The 15,602-nt window shown below is 36.4% G+C and overlaps 1 protein-coding gene across 1 annotated transcript in view; it reads left to right on the top strand.

Annotated features, from left to right (window-relative positions):
• USP34 (ubiquitin specific peptidase 34) overlaps positions 1-15,602 on the top strand; it is a 263,530-nt gene that overhangs the window by 198,057 nt on the left and 49,871 nt on the right. The window contains 8 exon segments of the mRNA XM_044918540.1: positions 2,205-2,388; positions 2,866-3,026; positions 6,347-6,412; positions 9,168-9,314; positions 9,398-9,454; positions 9,551-9,628; positions 10,027-10,121; positions 13,210-13,382. Coding sequence (XP_044774475.1) covers positions 2,205-2,388; positions 2,866-3,026; positions 6,347-6,412; positions 9,168-9,314; positions 9,398-9,454; positions 9,551-9,628; positions 10,027-10,121; positions 13,210-13,382 — 961 coding nt within the window.

A 15,602-nucleotide genomic window follows, 5' to 3' on the forward strand; every position in this document is an offset into this window, starting at 1 on the left:
TTAGTATTCTCTCAGCAGTTTGAGGTTCTTTTTTCTGTGAAGTATACCAGAATGGATTTACCATTATTTATCAAATGGACATATTGTGGGGTACCTGGGTGGTTCAGTCGGTTGAGCGTCTGACTCTTGGTTTCGGCTCAGGTCATGATCTTAGAGTCATGGGATTGGGCCCTGTGTCAGACTCCATGCTCAGTGGGGAGTCTGCTTGAGATTCTTTCTCAAATAAATCTTTTCAAAAATGGACATATTAATATATAGGTTATCCTTTTAATACCTGCTTTTCTGGTAAACTCAGTAAGGAAAATTAAATATTGTTCATTTCATTATGCTTTTACCAACCTGATATTTCTGATAAAGTGTTTTTATCTTATCATAGGTTTTAAATATATTTTATCAAAGCTTTGGAGCTATGGAAACTTAGCTCATTCAATTTCTGGTTCTAAACTGATGGGCAAAAGATAGTTCATTTTATTTATTTTTTATTTTTCTAGAGTGGGGGAGGGGCAGAAGGAGAGGGAGAGAATCTTAAGCAGGCCCCACGTTAACCAGGTACCCCCATGATATTTCATTTTAAACTAGTTATTAGCCGGTTCCATTTTTTTTTTTTAGTTTGACTTTAATTTCTAGCTGAAGTAAATGTGTTATCTTGTATTTCCAAGACACATCATCTAATCTCTGAATTCTAAGATAGGCAAGACAGGCTTATCAGTCTGTCAGCTATATGAAGTAGACCCTATTCACTTTCCATATTTCTTAGCCAAACTTACTTTTCATTGCAAAATCAGGACTTTGTACTTTCTTTGACAATAGTGAGATGTCATTAATGGGAAAATATTTCAAATTGTCCTTTATTTGGTACTTGTGTCATAGGTTCCAAAGACTATCCCCAGGTTCAGTGATTGACTGGAAGGGCTCAAAGGACTCAGCATGTAGTTGTACTAGTGGCTAAGATTTGTTTCAGCAAAATAATACAAAATTAAGTCAGTGACAAAAAAGACCGCATCCAGCCAAATCTGGTGGAGACTAGGTACATGCTTTTAAGAGTCCTCTCCTATTGGAATTGCACAGGATGTGCTTAATTTCCTCAGCGAAGAGTGTGACAACATGTGTGAGGTGTCATCTATCGGGGGAACTCTCTTGAGCCTCACTCAGGTCAGGGTTTTAGGTTGGGTGAAATGGGGGTTGTCATTTATAGTACCTGTGTAACTGACCACAGTGTCTGAAATTCCAGACTCCCAGATGGAAAGCAGGTATTCAGCGTAAACCAAATATAAAAGGCATAGTGAGCCACTTTTATCACTTAGGAAAAGTTTTATATCAGAGGAACGAACTCTTTACTGTTCCAATTTTCACATGACAGCCAGGGATCATCCTTACAATCCAGCCATTCTAAGTGTAAGAGAATGTTAGTCTTTAACTACATTACCTCTTTTCTGCACAGTACACCAGAATTCTGGTTTTATACCCCAGAACAATGTATCATGGTAGTATTTGAGGTATGTGAGAAATAACTATCTTTGGTAAAGTAACAAAGGACCAATTAATAAGAAACAGGTAGGAAAGGTGACCCTTTCTCAGGCGGATCAAATTTAGAGGAAAAAATACATCTAGGATGGTAAAACTTCGTACTTCAGTTTGAACTTCACTGGGATCGAGAGCTTGGTGTCTGAAATCCTGGCTCTGGCTTCTTCCAACTCTGTGACTCCAGGCAAGGTTCTTAGCCTTCTTTGTCTTTTGTATGGGGGACTTTGAGTAGTATCACCATAACTGTTCATTTTGAGTAAGTTGGTGCTTTTGCTACTGCTGCTGTTAATGTTATGAGAGTGAAATAAGGAGAAACAGAAGTAAATGGCAAAGGCAATCAAGATAGGAGTCCTTAACAAAAACTTTTGGTCACTTAATGGAGTGGAAAATAATAGCATTATAGATGGGAATCTAAGAATGAGCCTGTTAGCTATCAAGAGGCAAGGAAGAGTAAAGTTGATCCCTACCCATTCTGTTTTTTTTTTTTTTTTAAGAGAAATGAACATTGGGAAGACTTTGAGATGATGGTATATGATGCTGCTCTAAGTTTTTAAATAGCCTTTTAGTAAATTGTAGATTGTCCTATAGTCTAGTTCACTCTATGTAAGGTATTCATTATATTTAGAATATAACTAACATGTAATTTTAGATAATATACTTGGCCTTTCTTTTTTTCCCAGGAATTTTTAAGAGATATCTTCAATCTCCTGTTTTTGTTGCCTAGTCTAAAAGACAGACAACAGCCAAAGTGCAAATCACATTCTTCAAGAGCTGCTGCTTATGATTTGTTAGTAGAGATGGTAAAGGGATCCGTTGAGAACTACAGGCTAATACACAACTGGGTTATGGCACAACACATGCAGTGTAAGCATTCTTTTCCTTTTAATCTTTCTAAATTTTATGAGCAGAAAAGAGATTTTGGAAGGCATGGCTATAGAAAGAATTCACTATTCATACACTTTTAACATTATAAACTATTGTTGCTAAGATGTTAAAAAAGTAAACATTGATTTGTTAAAAAAAACAGGTGTAAAGGACTTTATAGGTATCTGAAATATTTTGGAATTTTTTGGTTAAATAATTTAGTGCCAAGTAAAATCAAATATTGGCAGTCTTTTGAATTTTTAGAGAATGAATTAGCTTTTCTGTGTGTTCTTACTAATTTTATTTCTTTTTTGAGTATTATTGACATGCAGTGTTACATTAGTATTAGTTATCATATATAATATTTTATGTATATTAACTAAAGTAATGGAGAGTAGTGGCTGTTAGTAAAAGCAAAATACATTATGTTTAATAGTTTGTTTGGGGGGCATCTTTTCCTCCCTCTTTTTTCAGCAGCCCATGCGCCTTATAAATGGGACTACTGGCCCCATGAGGATGTTCGTGCTGAGTGTAGATTTGTTGGCCTAACTAATCTTGGAGCTACTTGTTACTTGGCTTCTACTATTCAGCAACTTTATATGATACCTGAGGCAAGACAGGCTGTCTTCACTGCTAAGGTACAGTTTTCCTCACTTCAGTATTAAAACTGTAAAAGAAAATTTTAAAATTTTGTTAATCTTGATTATTTCAATTTAGTAAACATTGAGAAAGTAATTTATGAATTAAAAAATGACTGTATTTGATTACATAGCTAGCTCATGTAAACTTAAATATTTTACATTTCGTAGGTTACTCCTAACATATTAGTCTAATTTCCTTATTTCTCAAAGGAAAACACAATTGTGGAATATATACATTCAGTGTTATACAATGAACATGGTATTTTCAGTAAAAATAAATACAAATTTTCTTTACATAAAAATAAGCAAAGCCTAAAACAAAGTAGAGGAATGTACCAGAATCACTTAACTTGTTTTATTTTTATCCCAAAGTAAATTTGACTGTGGGCCTAATTTATTTGGGTAAGGTCTGCTTTATGTTATTCTTCTTGTTATTTCTAGTTTTCACTCTTTTTAACCATGGACTGTTGTTTAGTTTGCCTTTTGCACTGCTTTTATAATTTCTTGGCAAACTTACTTCATGCTTGTACTTGGGTTTCTGTTTTCCTCCATCATGTCATCTTGATGTCCTGACTTTACCCCCCCCTAAAAAAGTATTGCAATTCTTTATGTACTTTCAGTGAATCCTTAAGATGTTTTTAGGCTTCAAAGTCTCCGAGTTATAGTATAGTCAAGTGCGTTTTTTTTTTTTAATGTTAGTTATATTAATGCTTTTAAGTTTATCTTCTGAGACTGATGATCCTTAGAAATAGTTGAATAACTGATTGATTTTGTGTACGGAAATTTTTGTGACTAAATTTGTGGCCCTATCTGCTTAATAGGAACCAGTGATGAGCGAAGAGCCATAATTTCAGTGATTTTTTTTTTTTTTTCCTGACTGTTAACATGGCCATACTTCGTGATTTCTCTTCTAAATATTAATGATCACCGTTTAGCCATTAGCACTTTCAGGAATTAAAATGTAGCACCAGAAAGAACAATCACATGTGTTAATTGGGAGTAGGTCTCATAAATGGTGTTTCTGGTTAAAAACTAAATTTAGACATGTTTCTACATAAAAAATTCTTAACAGAATAGAATTTGACATGACTTTGGAAGGTACTCTAGTCAAAAGTGCACTTGATTATTTACGTGAATGCATTAGTTATTTTTATTTCCTTTTCTGATGTTCACAGTAAGAGTAAAGAAATCTACATGTATTTTAATTGTAGTAAAATATACCCAACTAAATACAAGTGTACAGTTCTGTGGTAGTTAGTACATTGATGTCGCATTACCATCATCAATCTCAAAAATTTTTTCACTTCCCCCAACTAAAACTCTGTACCCATTAAATACTTCCCATTCTCCATTCCCCCAAACCTTATGCAACTACTGTTCTACTACTTTATCTCTATGAATTTGACTATTCTAGATACCTCACTTAAGTGGAATCCTACATTCTTAGCATAGTGTCTCCAAGGTTCATCCATGTTGTAGCATGTTCAGAGTTTCCTTCTTTTTTGAGGCTGAATAATAGTCCATTGTGTGTCTGTACCACATTTTGTTTATCCATTCATCTGTCATTGGACATTTCTGGGTTGGTTATATCTTTTGGCTATTATAAATAATGTTTCCATGAACATGAGTGTTCAGATATCCATTTGAATCCCTGTTTTCACTTCTTTTACGTATATACCCAGAAGCGGAATTGCTAGATCATATGGGAATTCTGTGTTTAACTTTTTGAGGTATCACTGTGCTGGTGTTCTGTAGTGGCTGTGCCATTTTACCTTCCTATCAGCAGTGCACAAACATGTCAATTTATTCACACCCCTGCTGGCCCTTGTTTTCTGTTTTTTGACAATAGCCATCCTAATGGGTGCAAATATGTATTCCTTTAAGTATTAAATACATATGTAAGGTTTATATTTAGAACTTCTACATTAAGTAAAACATTCTTGCTTTTTTCTTAATTTAGAAGACTCCAGTCACTTCCGTTCTTCAGCCAACTAATACTTAATTCTCCAGCAATGAAAATTTTAAATCCAAGTCTTTATTCCTGACCATTGTTGTATTATATATAGTTTGCATGTATCATGTATCATCACCGTTCTGTTACATATGGGAAAGTGTTGTTTTTTGTGACTTCTACTCTAATCTCATGGAGTATTAAGCCTTCTATATGCCAGAAGTATACACTAGTTATTTGTGTCAATTTTGTGGGGAGTGTTCAGTAATGTGGTTCTGCTATTTAGGAGCTTATAATCAAACTGAGGACATAAAGACACTGAAAAGGAATCTATTCAACATATAGTTACTGCAAAATTGTATAATATTAAGTACAATAGGAACTGAATAAAAGGAATCAACAAAATTGACAAAACAATTACAGTAATATAACTGACATATAGGAGGCTTATTATTCCACAAGACTATCAGAGCTTCTTCAAGATTTTGACAAGTAGTTTGTAGTGAGGATAATATTTCATAGTTTTGTTTTGTTTTTTTTAAATATTTGGATGAGCTAGAGTATATCTAATAAGTGTCTATAAGGCTGGTGTTCAGGACTAAGTCTCTAGTGAGTGAGTCTAGCCAGATACCTGAATTTCAGTTAATGATATTTGAATATATAGAAGGCTTTCAAGCTTGTTGGCCAGTAATTTTTCTGCAATATTAAGGATATACTGTTCTAGAAAAAAAAAAGATATGACTAGATGATGGAGAGATGTCATTTATTATTATAATACATTTTTTTATTTTTTTAAAGATTTTATTTATTTATTTGAGAGAGAGAGAGAATGAGAGACAGAGAGCATGAGAGGGAGGAGGGTCAGAGGGAGAAGCAGACTCCCTGCCGAGCAGGGAGCCCGATGCGGGCCTCGATCCCCGGGACTCCAGGATCATGATCTGAGCCGAAGGCAGTCGCTTAACCAACTGAGCCACCCAGGCGCCCTATAATACATTTTTTTAAATGTATGGATTTATTTGTAGAAAACAGCTTTGTTGCACACCTATGATGTTTTCTGTTCCTGCACAGTTACCAGCTTGTGAAAACAGCGTTGTACCAAATGAGTGTTGATCTGGAAAGCAATTTTTTTTTTTTAAAGATCTCTTTATGCCGTTTTCTTACATAATAGCGATGGCTACATTTATATAATGAATAAAATAATTTTTTAAATGCTAAATTGCTAAATAAAGAATAGCCTTTTTCTTACATAGAGCTAAAAGAATGAAAACAGATACAGTAATAGCACATTGTAATACTTTCTTTGCTAGACTGTCTAATTTGCTACCATCAGTATGTTTTAATGGAACATTTTTCTCTTGATTTCCAGTATTCAGAAGATATGAAGCACAAGACCACTCTTTTGGAGCTTCAAAAAATGTTTACATATTTAATGGTATGTTTGAGAACCATATATGGAAAACTAGTTTAGATATAACCTATATAAGTTGAAAACATTAAATGAAGTTCATTTGTATTGGATTTGTCCTGACTATATACTCTTATTTTTCAAATTGAATTTGTCAGTTATTGGTGTTCTTTGTCAAAGTGACTTTTAAACAGTTGCATGTCACTCATCTGCATGACGACTGTTAATTTGTCCTTTAATGAATCCTTTGTATCCATCTGGTCCTTTTCCCACCACAGGGTCACCCCACTCTCCCCCTCCCCCCCAGAATTTTTTGATTGATTTCTCTTTGTCCCTTTTAATTCCCCCCCCCAGAACTATACAAGTAATCAATCTTAAAAAATTAGCAAATCTTACAATATTACTCCTCTGCTTAAAACTCTTCGGTGGTTTTTTATTATGAACAGAATAGTATCCAGGTTCATCAGCACATGTCTTCTGATTTTGCCCCTTTCTTTTAACCTCCTTTCTCTCTCTTTTTTTTTAAGATTTTACCCTTTTTTTTTTTTTTTTAAGTATTCTCAACACCTAATGTGGGGCTCGAACCCACAGCCCTGAGATCAAGAGTTACATGCTGTACTGACTGAGCCAGCCAGGCACCCCTTCAGCATCCTCTCCTACCCTTCCCTCTATCCAGCTGAATCCTGTAGCAAGTGTCCGCCCTTGGAAGCCCATCATCCTGTTGCTTCACACTTGTGCAGCTGTTCATGCTGCTGCTTCTGCCTGCAACACTCTTTCTGTAGCACTTTTTTTTCTCCCTTTTCTTCTTATTGTCATCTTTCCCGAAGCAATTTATTTTCAACTCCTCTGAGAAAACCGTAGATTCCACAACTCTGTCTCATACCTACCACTTGTAGTGAAAGTTACTCATCTCACCTGTTAGAATCCTGAGGACAGAGATTATATCATGTTTATTCCTGTATTTTTCAGCTTCTGACAGTTAAGGAGTCAATAAATGAAATTTTTGGGCGCCTGGGTGGCTCAGTTGGTTAAGCGACTGCCTTCGGCTCAGGTCATGATCCTGGAGTCCTGGGATCGAGTCCCACATCGGGCTCCCTGCTCAGCAGGGGGTCTGCTTCTCCCTCTGCCCTCTTCCCTCTCGTGCTGTCTCTCATTCTCTCTCTCTCAAATAAATAAATAAAATCTTTAAAAAAAAATAAATGAAATTTTTAACAAAATTAAAAGATTTAGTAGTCATTCTTGGATTGCAATTTTTTTTTGGAGGGGGAGGGGGAAAGAAAGAATCTTAAGCAGGCTCTGTGGAGCCTGATCGGGGCTCGATCTCAAAACCCTGAGATCATGACCTGAACTGAAATCAAGAGTTGGATGCTCAACTGAATGAGCCACCCAGGCACCCTGATCCCACTTTTAATATACCTTTAACAGAGTTGGAGCATGCCATCTGAACTGACAAAACAGAAAAGTATTTTAAACTACTTTTTTTTCTTAAAGATTTTATTTATTTTTGAGAGAGAGAGAGTGCATGCGAGCACGAGTTGGGGGTGGGGAGGGAGGGGCAGAAGGAGAAGCAGACTCCTCACTGAGCAGGTAGCCTGATGCGGGATTCGGTCCCAGGACCCTGGGATCATGACCTGAGCCGAAGGCAGATGCTTAACTGACTGAGCCACCCAGGTGCCCTTAAACTACTCTTTTAAGAACTACTAAAGTTCTCAGGTGCCTAGGTCGCTCAGTTGGCTAAGCATCTACCTTCGGCTCAGGTCATGATCCTCGGGTCCTGGTATCAAATCCCATGTCAGGCACCCTGCTCAGTGGGGAGTCTGCTTCACCCTCTCCCTCTGATCCTCCCTGCCTGCTCGTGCTCTCTCACTTGTGCATTCTCTCAAATGAATAAATAAAAAATTTTAAAAACAAAAAACTCTTTAAGTTCAGTCTGTAGGAAATCTTACTTAGCCTGCAAAATTTTTCTGTTTTCTGTTTCATAGTACACATCTGCATCCTTTGAGTCCCAAATTCCTTCCTAGAAATTATTAGACTTAAAAAAATACAAATTTCAGGGGCGCCTGGGTGGCTCAGTCATTAAGTGTCTGCCTTCGGCTCAGGTCATGATCCCAGGGTCCTGGGATGGAGCCCTGTGTCGAGCTCCCTGCTCCGTGGGAAGCCTGCTTCTCCCTCTCCCACTCCTCCTGCTTGTGTTCCTCTCTCGTTGTCTCTCTCTCTGTCAAATAAATAAATCTTAAAAAAAAAAATACAGATTTCATAACAGTAATTTAAGCATCTTCAGGCACCAGGACTATTAAATTGAAAAGCGTGGTTGGAACTAGAGGGTATTTTGCTAAGCGAAATAAGTCAATCAGAGAAAGAGAATTACCATATGATCTCACTGATATGTGGAATTTAAGAAACAAGGCAGAGGATCATAGGGGAAGAGGGAAAAAATGAAACAAGACGAAACCAGAGAGGGAGATAAATCGTAAGAGACTCTTAATCTCAGGAAACAAACTGAGGGTTGCTGGAGGTGGTGGAGGGGGGTAGGGTGTATGTTGTAATGAGCACTGAGTATTATGTAAGACTGATGAATCACAGACCTGTACCACTGAAACAAATAATACATTATATGTTAATTAATTGAATTTAATTGAATGAAACAAGAAAGCAGTTCTGTTGTAGATTTACTCCGTTTTGTTGTTTTGTTATTTATTCAAGAACCTTGTGGTAATGTTCTTTTTTTGAAATGTAGGATTTGATTGTTTCATGATCCATCCTTCTCCCTTTTCCTTTGCAGGAGAGTGAATGCAAAGCATATAATCCTAGACCCTTTTGTAAAACATACACCATGGATAAGCAGCCTCTGAATACTGGGGAGCAGAAAGATATGACAGAATTTTTTACTGATCTCATTACTAAAATTGAAGAAATGTCTCCAGAACTGGTTAGTACCAGAATACTGCTGTTTCTTTGAAATCTGTACAGATTTGCCCAATTTTAATTACTCACTTTTGTTTGTTTTTAAAGAAAAATACCGTCAAAAGCTTGTTTGGAGGTGTAATTACAAACAATGTTGTGTCCTTGGTAAGTATTGCACCTGTTCTTTACTTTTTTGAAATCTCTAATGTCTGTTTTAACTTATTAAAATAAATTACTAATATTTGACTGTTGATTTCCCAGGATTGTGAACATGTTAGTCAGACTGCTGAAGAGTTTTATACTGTGAGGTGCCAAGTGGCTGATATGAAGAACATTTATGTGAGTAAAATTTAATATATTGTTAGACCTTTTCTGCTTTTATTTTAATCAAACAAACTTGCATACAACAGGTTTGTGTTTGTCATCTTGGTGAAAAATTAACTTTCATGTTTTATTTATTTTCTTCTTGCTGTGCAGATCAAATAAGAATTAAAGGTAGACCACAAAGCTGATTTTTTTCCCCCAAAGTTGAAATACTTCTACTTTTGAAAAATTAGTAAGATTCATGGAGCATCTTGTCAATTTGAGGGAAAAATTTTTTTTGCTAAAATTTAGAATTTTTTTATAAAAAGTTTGTTTTCCTCTGTGCAGTCTGCCCAAATGATAAGTACTACGTTTTGTAATTTTGCATACTGTAAACAATAATATGGGACTTTAAAATCTGATTTAATACGCAGGAATCTCTTGATGAAGTTACTATTAAAGACACTTTAGAAGGTGACAACATGTATACTTGTTCTCATTGCGGGAAGAAAGTACGAGCTGAAAAAAGGTACGCTTTCTGAAATGTAATGTTTATCATTTTGATACATCATCAAGTGAAAGTAAAACACAAATGGTAAATTCATGTTAAACTTTTATGAAAATTATGTGATTAAGGTTAAGGTAGGCTGCTTGGAGTTTATCTTTTTTTTTTTTTTTTTTTTTAAGATTTTAATTTTGAGAGAGAGAGTGCAAGCAGGGGGAGGGACAAAGGCAGAGGGAGAGAGAGAGAATCTCAAGCAGACTCCACACCGAGGGCAGAGCCTGATGTGGGGCTCCAGCCCACAGCCGTGAGATCGTGACCTGAGCCGAAATCAAGAGTCAGATGCTTTACTAACTGAACCACCCAGGTGCCCCTGAGTTTATTCTTATAAGCAACTTTTCATTCAGTTATTCAGTTGAATATTCAGTCATTCAGTTATTGTACTTTGAAGCACCCTTAAATTTTTCCAAATTTTTTGTGTCCTTTCAATTAAATATTTACCAAGGTCTGATTGCTTTAGCCCTTTGCTGTATATCAGTGAATCATGATGAAGAGTCTCCTCATGAACTGAAGAGATCCTCCTCTGATTCTCTGAAGTGAGAGATTTTTTTTTTTTTCTTAAGAGCCAACCATAAGTTGGCCCATTTGGGACAGAGTAATTGGGTAAAGAGGTTTCAATTCTCCAAGTGAGCATTGAATGACAAGTAGAAATTGGATTGAGACAGCATCATATGCTGTTAGTTATTTGGAACAAAGGCAGAGAAATAGAAATGACCTTGTATGTGCAAGAAGCCTGGGACTAGGCTAGTCTGCCTCAAGTAGAGGATTTGCATTGACCAGTAATAGAAAATATGATTGGTATACAGTGACATGAAATGATTAATATCTAGATTTTGGGATTATTTGCCATAATTGGTTGGCACCATTTGGACATCTGAGAAAGAACATAACTGTCGTAAAGGACTGACTAAGCCAACCTAAAAGTGCAGTGGAAAAAAGTCAGAATTGAAGCTAGGAAAGAAAGAAATTCATGATAGGATGGTAACCTAGAAACTGGGGAAGAGAATCTCCCGAAGAAGGTATTCAATTGACATAGTCCACAGGAAAGGGGGAAATTACAGCTGAGTAAAAGCATTGGGTTTTGTAGAAAGATAGTTTAGTGGTATGTTTTTTTGGGTTGTAGCGATAGAAGCAGGGCTGTCAGGGTACATGGCATCAAGTATAGATCATTAATTTTAAAAGTTTGGCAATAAAAAAACAACAAGGAAAATGGAACCTAGAAAGGGCTTGGGGATCAAACAGGACTTTTCTAGATAGATCTGACCATGTTGGAAGGCAGAGAATGAAAAGCCATCTCTTAAAATTGCTTAATAGAAGATTTTTCCAGGGAAATCTGCACTGATAGGATTGGTACTCTTTTTCTCAGTCTCCAGATGTCAAGTTGGTTGCAAGAGAGAAAAGTAAGGTAGACATACTTAAATGAAATCATAGCTGTGCAGGCAGTTACAGGGAGAAGACAGGCCCATCTAATGAGAATTGGGTTAGGGTATGAGTTAAGACTTACACAGAATGGAGTCAGTCAAAAGTTTGTTAATATGGAGGGGTATAATGAGGAATCAATAAAAGTTGATAGACTGAGACATTTTCTTTTGAGAATCTTTTTAGTTGGAATAAATAAGCTTACTGAAAATATCTGTCATTCTTGATAACTTCCTGCTTCTTGAAACATTCCCTTCTTTTGGCTAATACGATTCTGCTGTTTTTCTGAAATACTGTCTGCTCTTTTAGGCAGTGTCATTCAGTCCTTTTATACTCTTGCCATACTTTTGAATGTCTATGATAACATAGTAAGTGGTCAGCAGAAATGGGCTAAGGATCATCTTTTGCTCTATCTTCAAACCTCTGTTTTTCTCAGTTTATTCATTCTTTCCTGAATAATTTTGTCTACCACCATAATCTCAATCTCTATTGACATGCTTATGATTCTTAATTCATTTTACCTAATTCAGAATGTTGTGCTGTGTTCTCCCAGCTGTGACTTGTGTGTCTCATAGATTCAGTAAGTCTATAACATAACTCTCATCTCTTTAGTTCCATTATGTCATTTATCCTCTGAATCTTGCATGGTTCCAAGGTCCACCACAGGTCCTTTAGTGACTCTTAGCTCTCAGGATGCAGTTCATACTGTGACATTGCACAGAAGCCCTTCATCATTTGACTCCTTTATATTTCCATAACCTCATCTTTTGCCAATCTCCCAAATAATCAGTAATGATGGATTTTTAGACTTATTTCCTGTTTATGAAATCTTTCCCCTACCTTCCTTGTCTCCTTAAATTCCTAATTTTTTCTTAAACTGAGCTCTTGATTTAAACAGAATCTCTTTAGAATCTTACGTTCAATGAAGAATTATTCCCCAAAACGCTATTATTCATGAATCCAAGCTTTTATATATTTTTTGTTTAAACTGAAATTTTGGCCTGTTTTAATTTGAACTAGCAATATTTGTTAAACCATAATACTTAGGTAATTTGCTGCTGCTGCTGCTATTGTAATATCAAGCAACATTTATTGAATGCTATTTGCCAGGCAGCATTCTAAAAGGAGGGAGTAGGCACTTTAATCTCCATTTTAGAAATTTCCAAATTAGGAATTAAGCTCAGAGAGGTTAAGTAACTTGTTGAGGGTCATACATCTAGTAAGTGATACAGCTAAACTTGGCAGTTCTAATTTATAAAAATAAATAGTTCAATTCCTGTTATTTAAAATGGAAAAGAAAATTCTGAACCGAAGACAACTCCTTTGAAGTTTGGTGCGACACCTTTTTATGCTTCCATAGCACTTTTGCATATCTTTTTCATGGAATTTACCACAGTGTGCTTAATTTTTTATTTTTCTTACTTAGGCACAGTAAAACCCTTTTAGAATGGAAAAAAGCATGTAAGAGGGGAATATAGGTATAGATATATTTAATAAGAGCATGATTTAAAATACTGTTTATTATTTACTGAGTTGAATACTGAAATACATATAGTGTAAATATGTTACCAGCTAAAGTACTTTTGGAAGAGATTTTTAAGTTTTCTTTTTCCTTTTTTTTTTTCCTGTCTTTCAGGGCATGTTTTAAGAAATTGCCTCGCATTCTGAGTTTTAATACTATGAGGTATACATTTAATATGGTAACAATGATGAAAGAGAAAGTGAACACACACTTTTCCTTCCCATTACGCTTGGATATGACGCCCTATACAGAAGATTTTCTAATGGGAAAGAGTGATAGGAAAGAAGGTAATTTTTGATCTCTTTCTCTTGCCTATGTTTACTGTAAGTCTCCATAACAAGACAGCCATAACTATAAAGTTGTAACCAACTTCACATTTAATAAAATGAAATTGAATTTTGGAAAGGGGATTGTATTTAAATACAGTATGGTACGTTCAGTCAGTTCGTCAATAGATATTTGGCATTTATTAGAACTATGTTCTAGGCACTCTGCTAGGCATTAATGACATGGCAGTGAACAAGATACACATGGTTCCTTATCTCATAGAACTTAAGTCTAGTAGGCAAATCTTATTGAGCAAGAAATTATAAACAGGATGTGTCATCAGATAGGATGGTGAGTGTATCTCAAATCTAGGGGTATCAGGGAGGGCTTTCATGAAGGTAACATTGAAGCAGAGTTTGAATAAGGAATAGATTGAGAGGAATGGCTAATGTCTTTAGGTGGGTAGGAGGTGGGGTGGAGTTGATGAGATGGGCAAAAGGCAATGGCCACATCATTTTGTTTGTAAGCCATGTTAATAATTGTAATCTTTGTTTGATGTGAAACCTTTGGAAGATTTTAAGCAGGGAACTGAAATAACCAGGTGGGATCTGGGAAAGGTTATTCTGACTATAGCAATAGAAATGGATTAGAGGATGATGAAAGGGATGTGGGGGGGGGTGCCATTCTGATAAACCACAGAGAAGATGGTAGTTTAATGAGCAAGCATACCAGTAGATTTGGAGAGAGGTGTGTGGAGGGTTAATAGGATTTGATGATTGTATGTATAAATGAATCCAATGAAGTTATTGAATATCTGTAATTTGCTATTCTCATAGTAGTGGGAATAGAGTGGCAACAAAGAACAAGGTCTTTGTCCCTTTGAAGTTGACTTTTTAGTCTACTACTAGAGGGAGGAAGAAAAGTCAGGAATGACTCAGGTTTGTGGCTTGATCATAGCTGAATAGTGGGTCAGTATTTCAAGAAGATCTCAAGAAAAAGGGAATTTGGTCAGAAGTACTGAATGCTAAAGAAAAGGAATTGTTTCAGAAATAACGTGACTGAAAACAGCATGTAGAATGTCTTTGGTTATCTTTATCAGAGCAGTTTCATTTGGGTATTGCAGTAGAAAGGCAGATTGTAGTGATTTAAAGATGATACTTGGTTCATATCCAGTTACCTCCAAACTCTTATTACTTCATAAGACCAGTGCTTTTCAAACTTATGTATATGTGCCTCAAAGACCACAGAGGTGAGGAATGGAAACAGGTGAGCAAAAAAAGCACAACAGGTCTAGCTCTTGCCTTTCTGTTCTTTAGTTAGAGAAGTTCGGTTCTGGCAATGTTTTCTTTATATAATAAGTTCTCATTAAAAAAAATTTTTTTTTAAAGACTTTATTTATTTATTTGAGAGAGAATGAGAGAGAGCACATGAGAGAGGGGAGGGTCAGAGGGAGAAGCAGACTCCCTGCCAAGCAGGGAGCCCGATGCGGAACTCGATCCCGGGACTCCAGGATCATGACCTGAGCCGAAGGCAGTCGCTTAACCAACTGAGCCACCCAGGCGCCCCCTCATTAAAATTTTTAAGGTTTGAATAAGCCGCTATATTTTAAGATTTGGGAAAGAGAACTGCATTTTAATCTTTATATTCCATTGCCTGGCACTTAATGAGCATCCAGTAAATGTTTCACTAAATGGGAGTTGAGAAGTGTAAACAGTGAGTGTGGGCTATTCTTTTAAGAGAAGAACGTACTCTTTCTTTGAAAAGAGGAGAGAAGATGGTGACTGTTCCTAGGGAGGAATAGAGTTAAGGGGGGTATTTTTTACCCTCAGGATTTTTTTTTTTTTTTAAGATTTTATTTATTTATTTGACAGAGTGAGAGAACACAACCAGGGGGGAGCAGCAGAGGGAGAGGGAAAAGCAGACTCCCTGCTGAGCAGGGAGCCTGATGCGGGGCTCGATCCCAGGACCTGAGTCGAAGGCAGATGCTTAACCGACTGAGCCACCCAGGCGCCCCTATCCTTAGAATTTTTTTTTTTTTTTTAAGATTTTATTTATTTATTTGTCAGTGCACGAGCAGGCAGAGCAGGCAGAGAGAGAAGCAGGCTGCTGATGCGGGACTCGATCCCAGGACCCTGGGATCATGATGACTTGAACCAAAGGCACATGCTTACCCAACTGAGCCACCCAGGCATACCTACCCATAGAATTTGAGTATGTTTAGAGGTTGCAGCAAATGAGCC

The sequence above is a fragment of the Neomonachus schauinslandi genome, chromosome 10, assembly GCF_002201575.2.
Source record: "Neomonachus schauinslandi chromosome 10, ASM220157v2, whole genome shotgun sequence".
Classification (NCBI taxonomy): domain Eukaryota; kingdom Metazoa; phylum Chordata; class Mammalia; order Carnivora; family Phocidae; genus Neomonachus; species Neomonachus schauinslandi.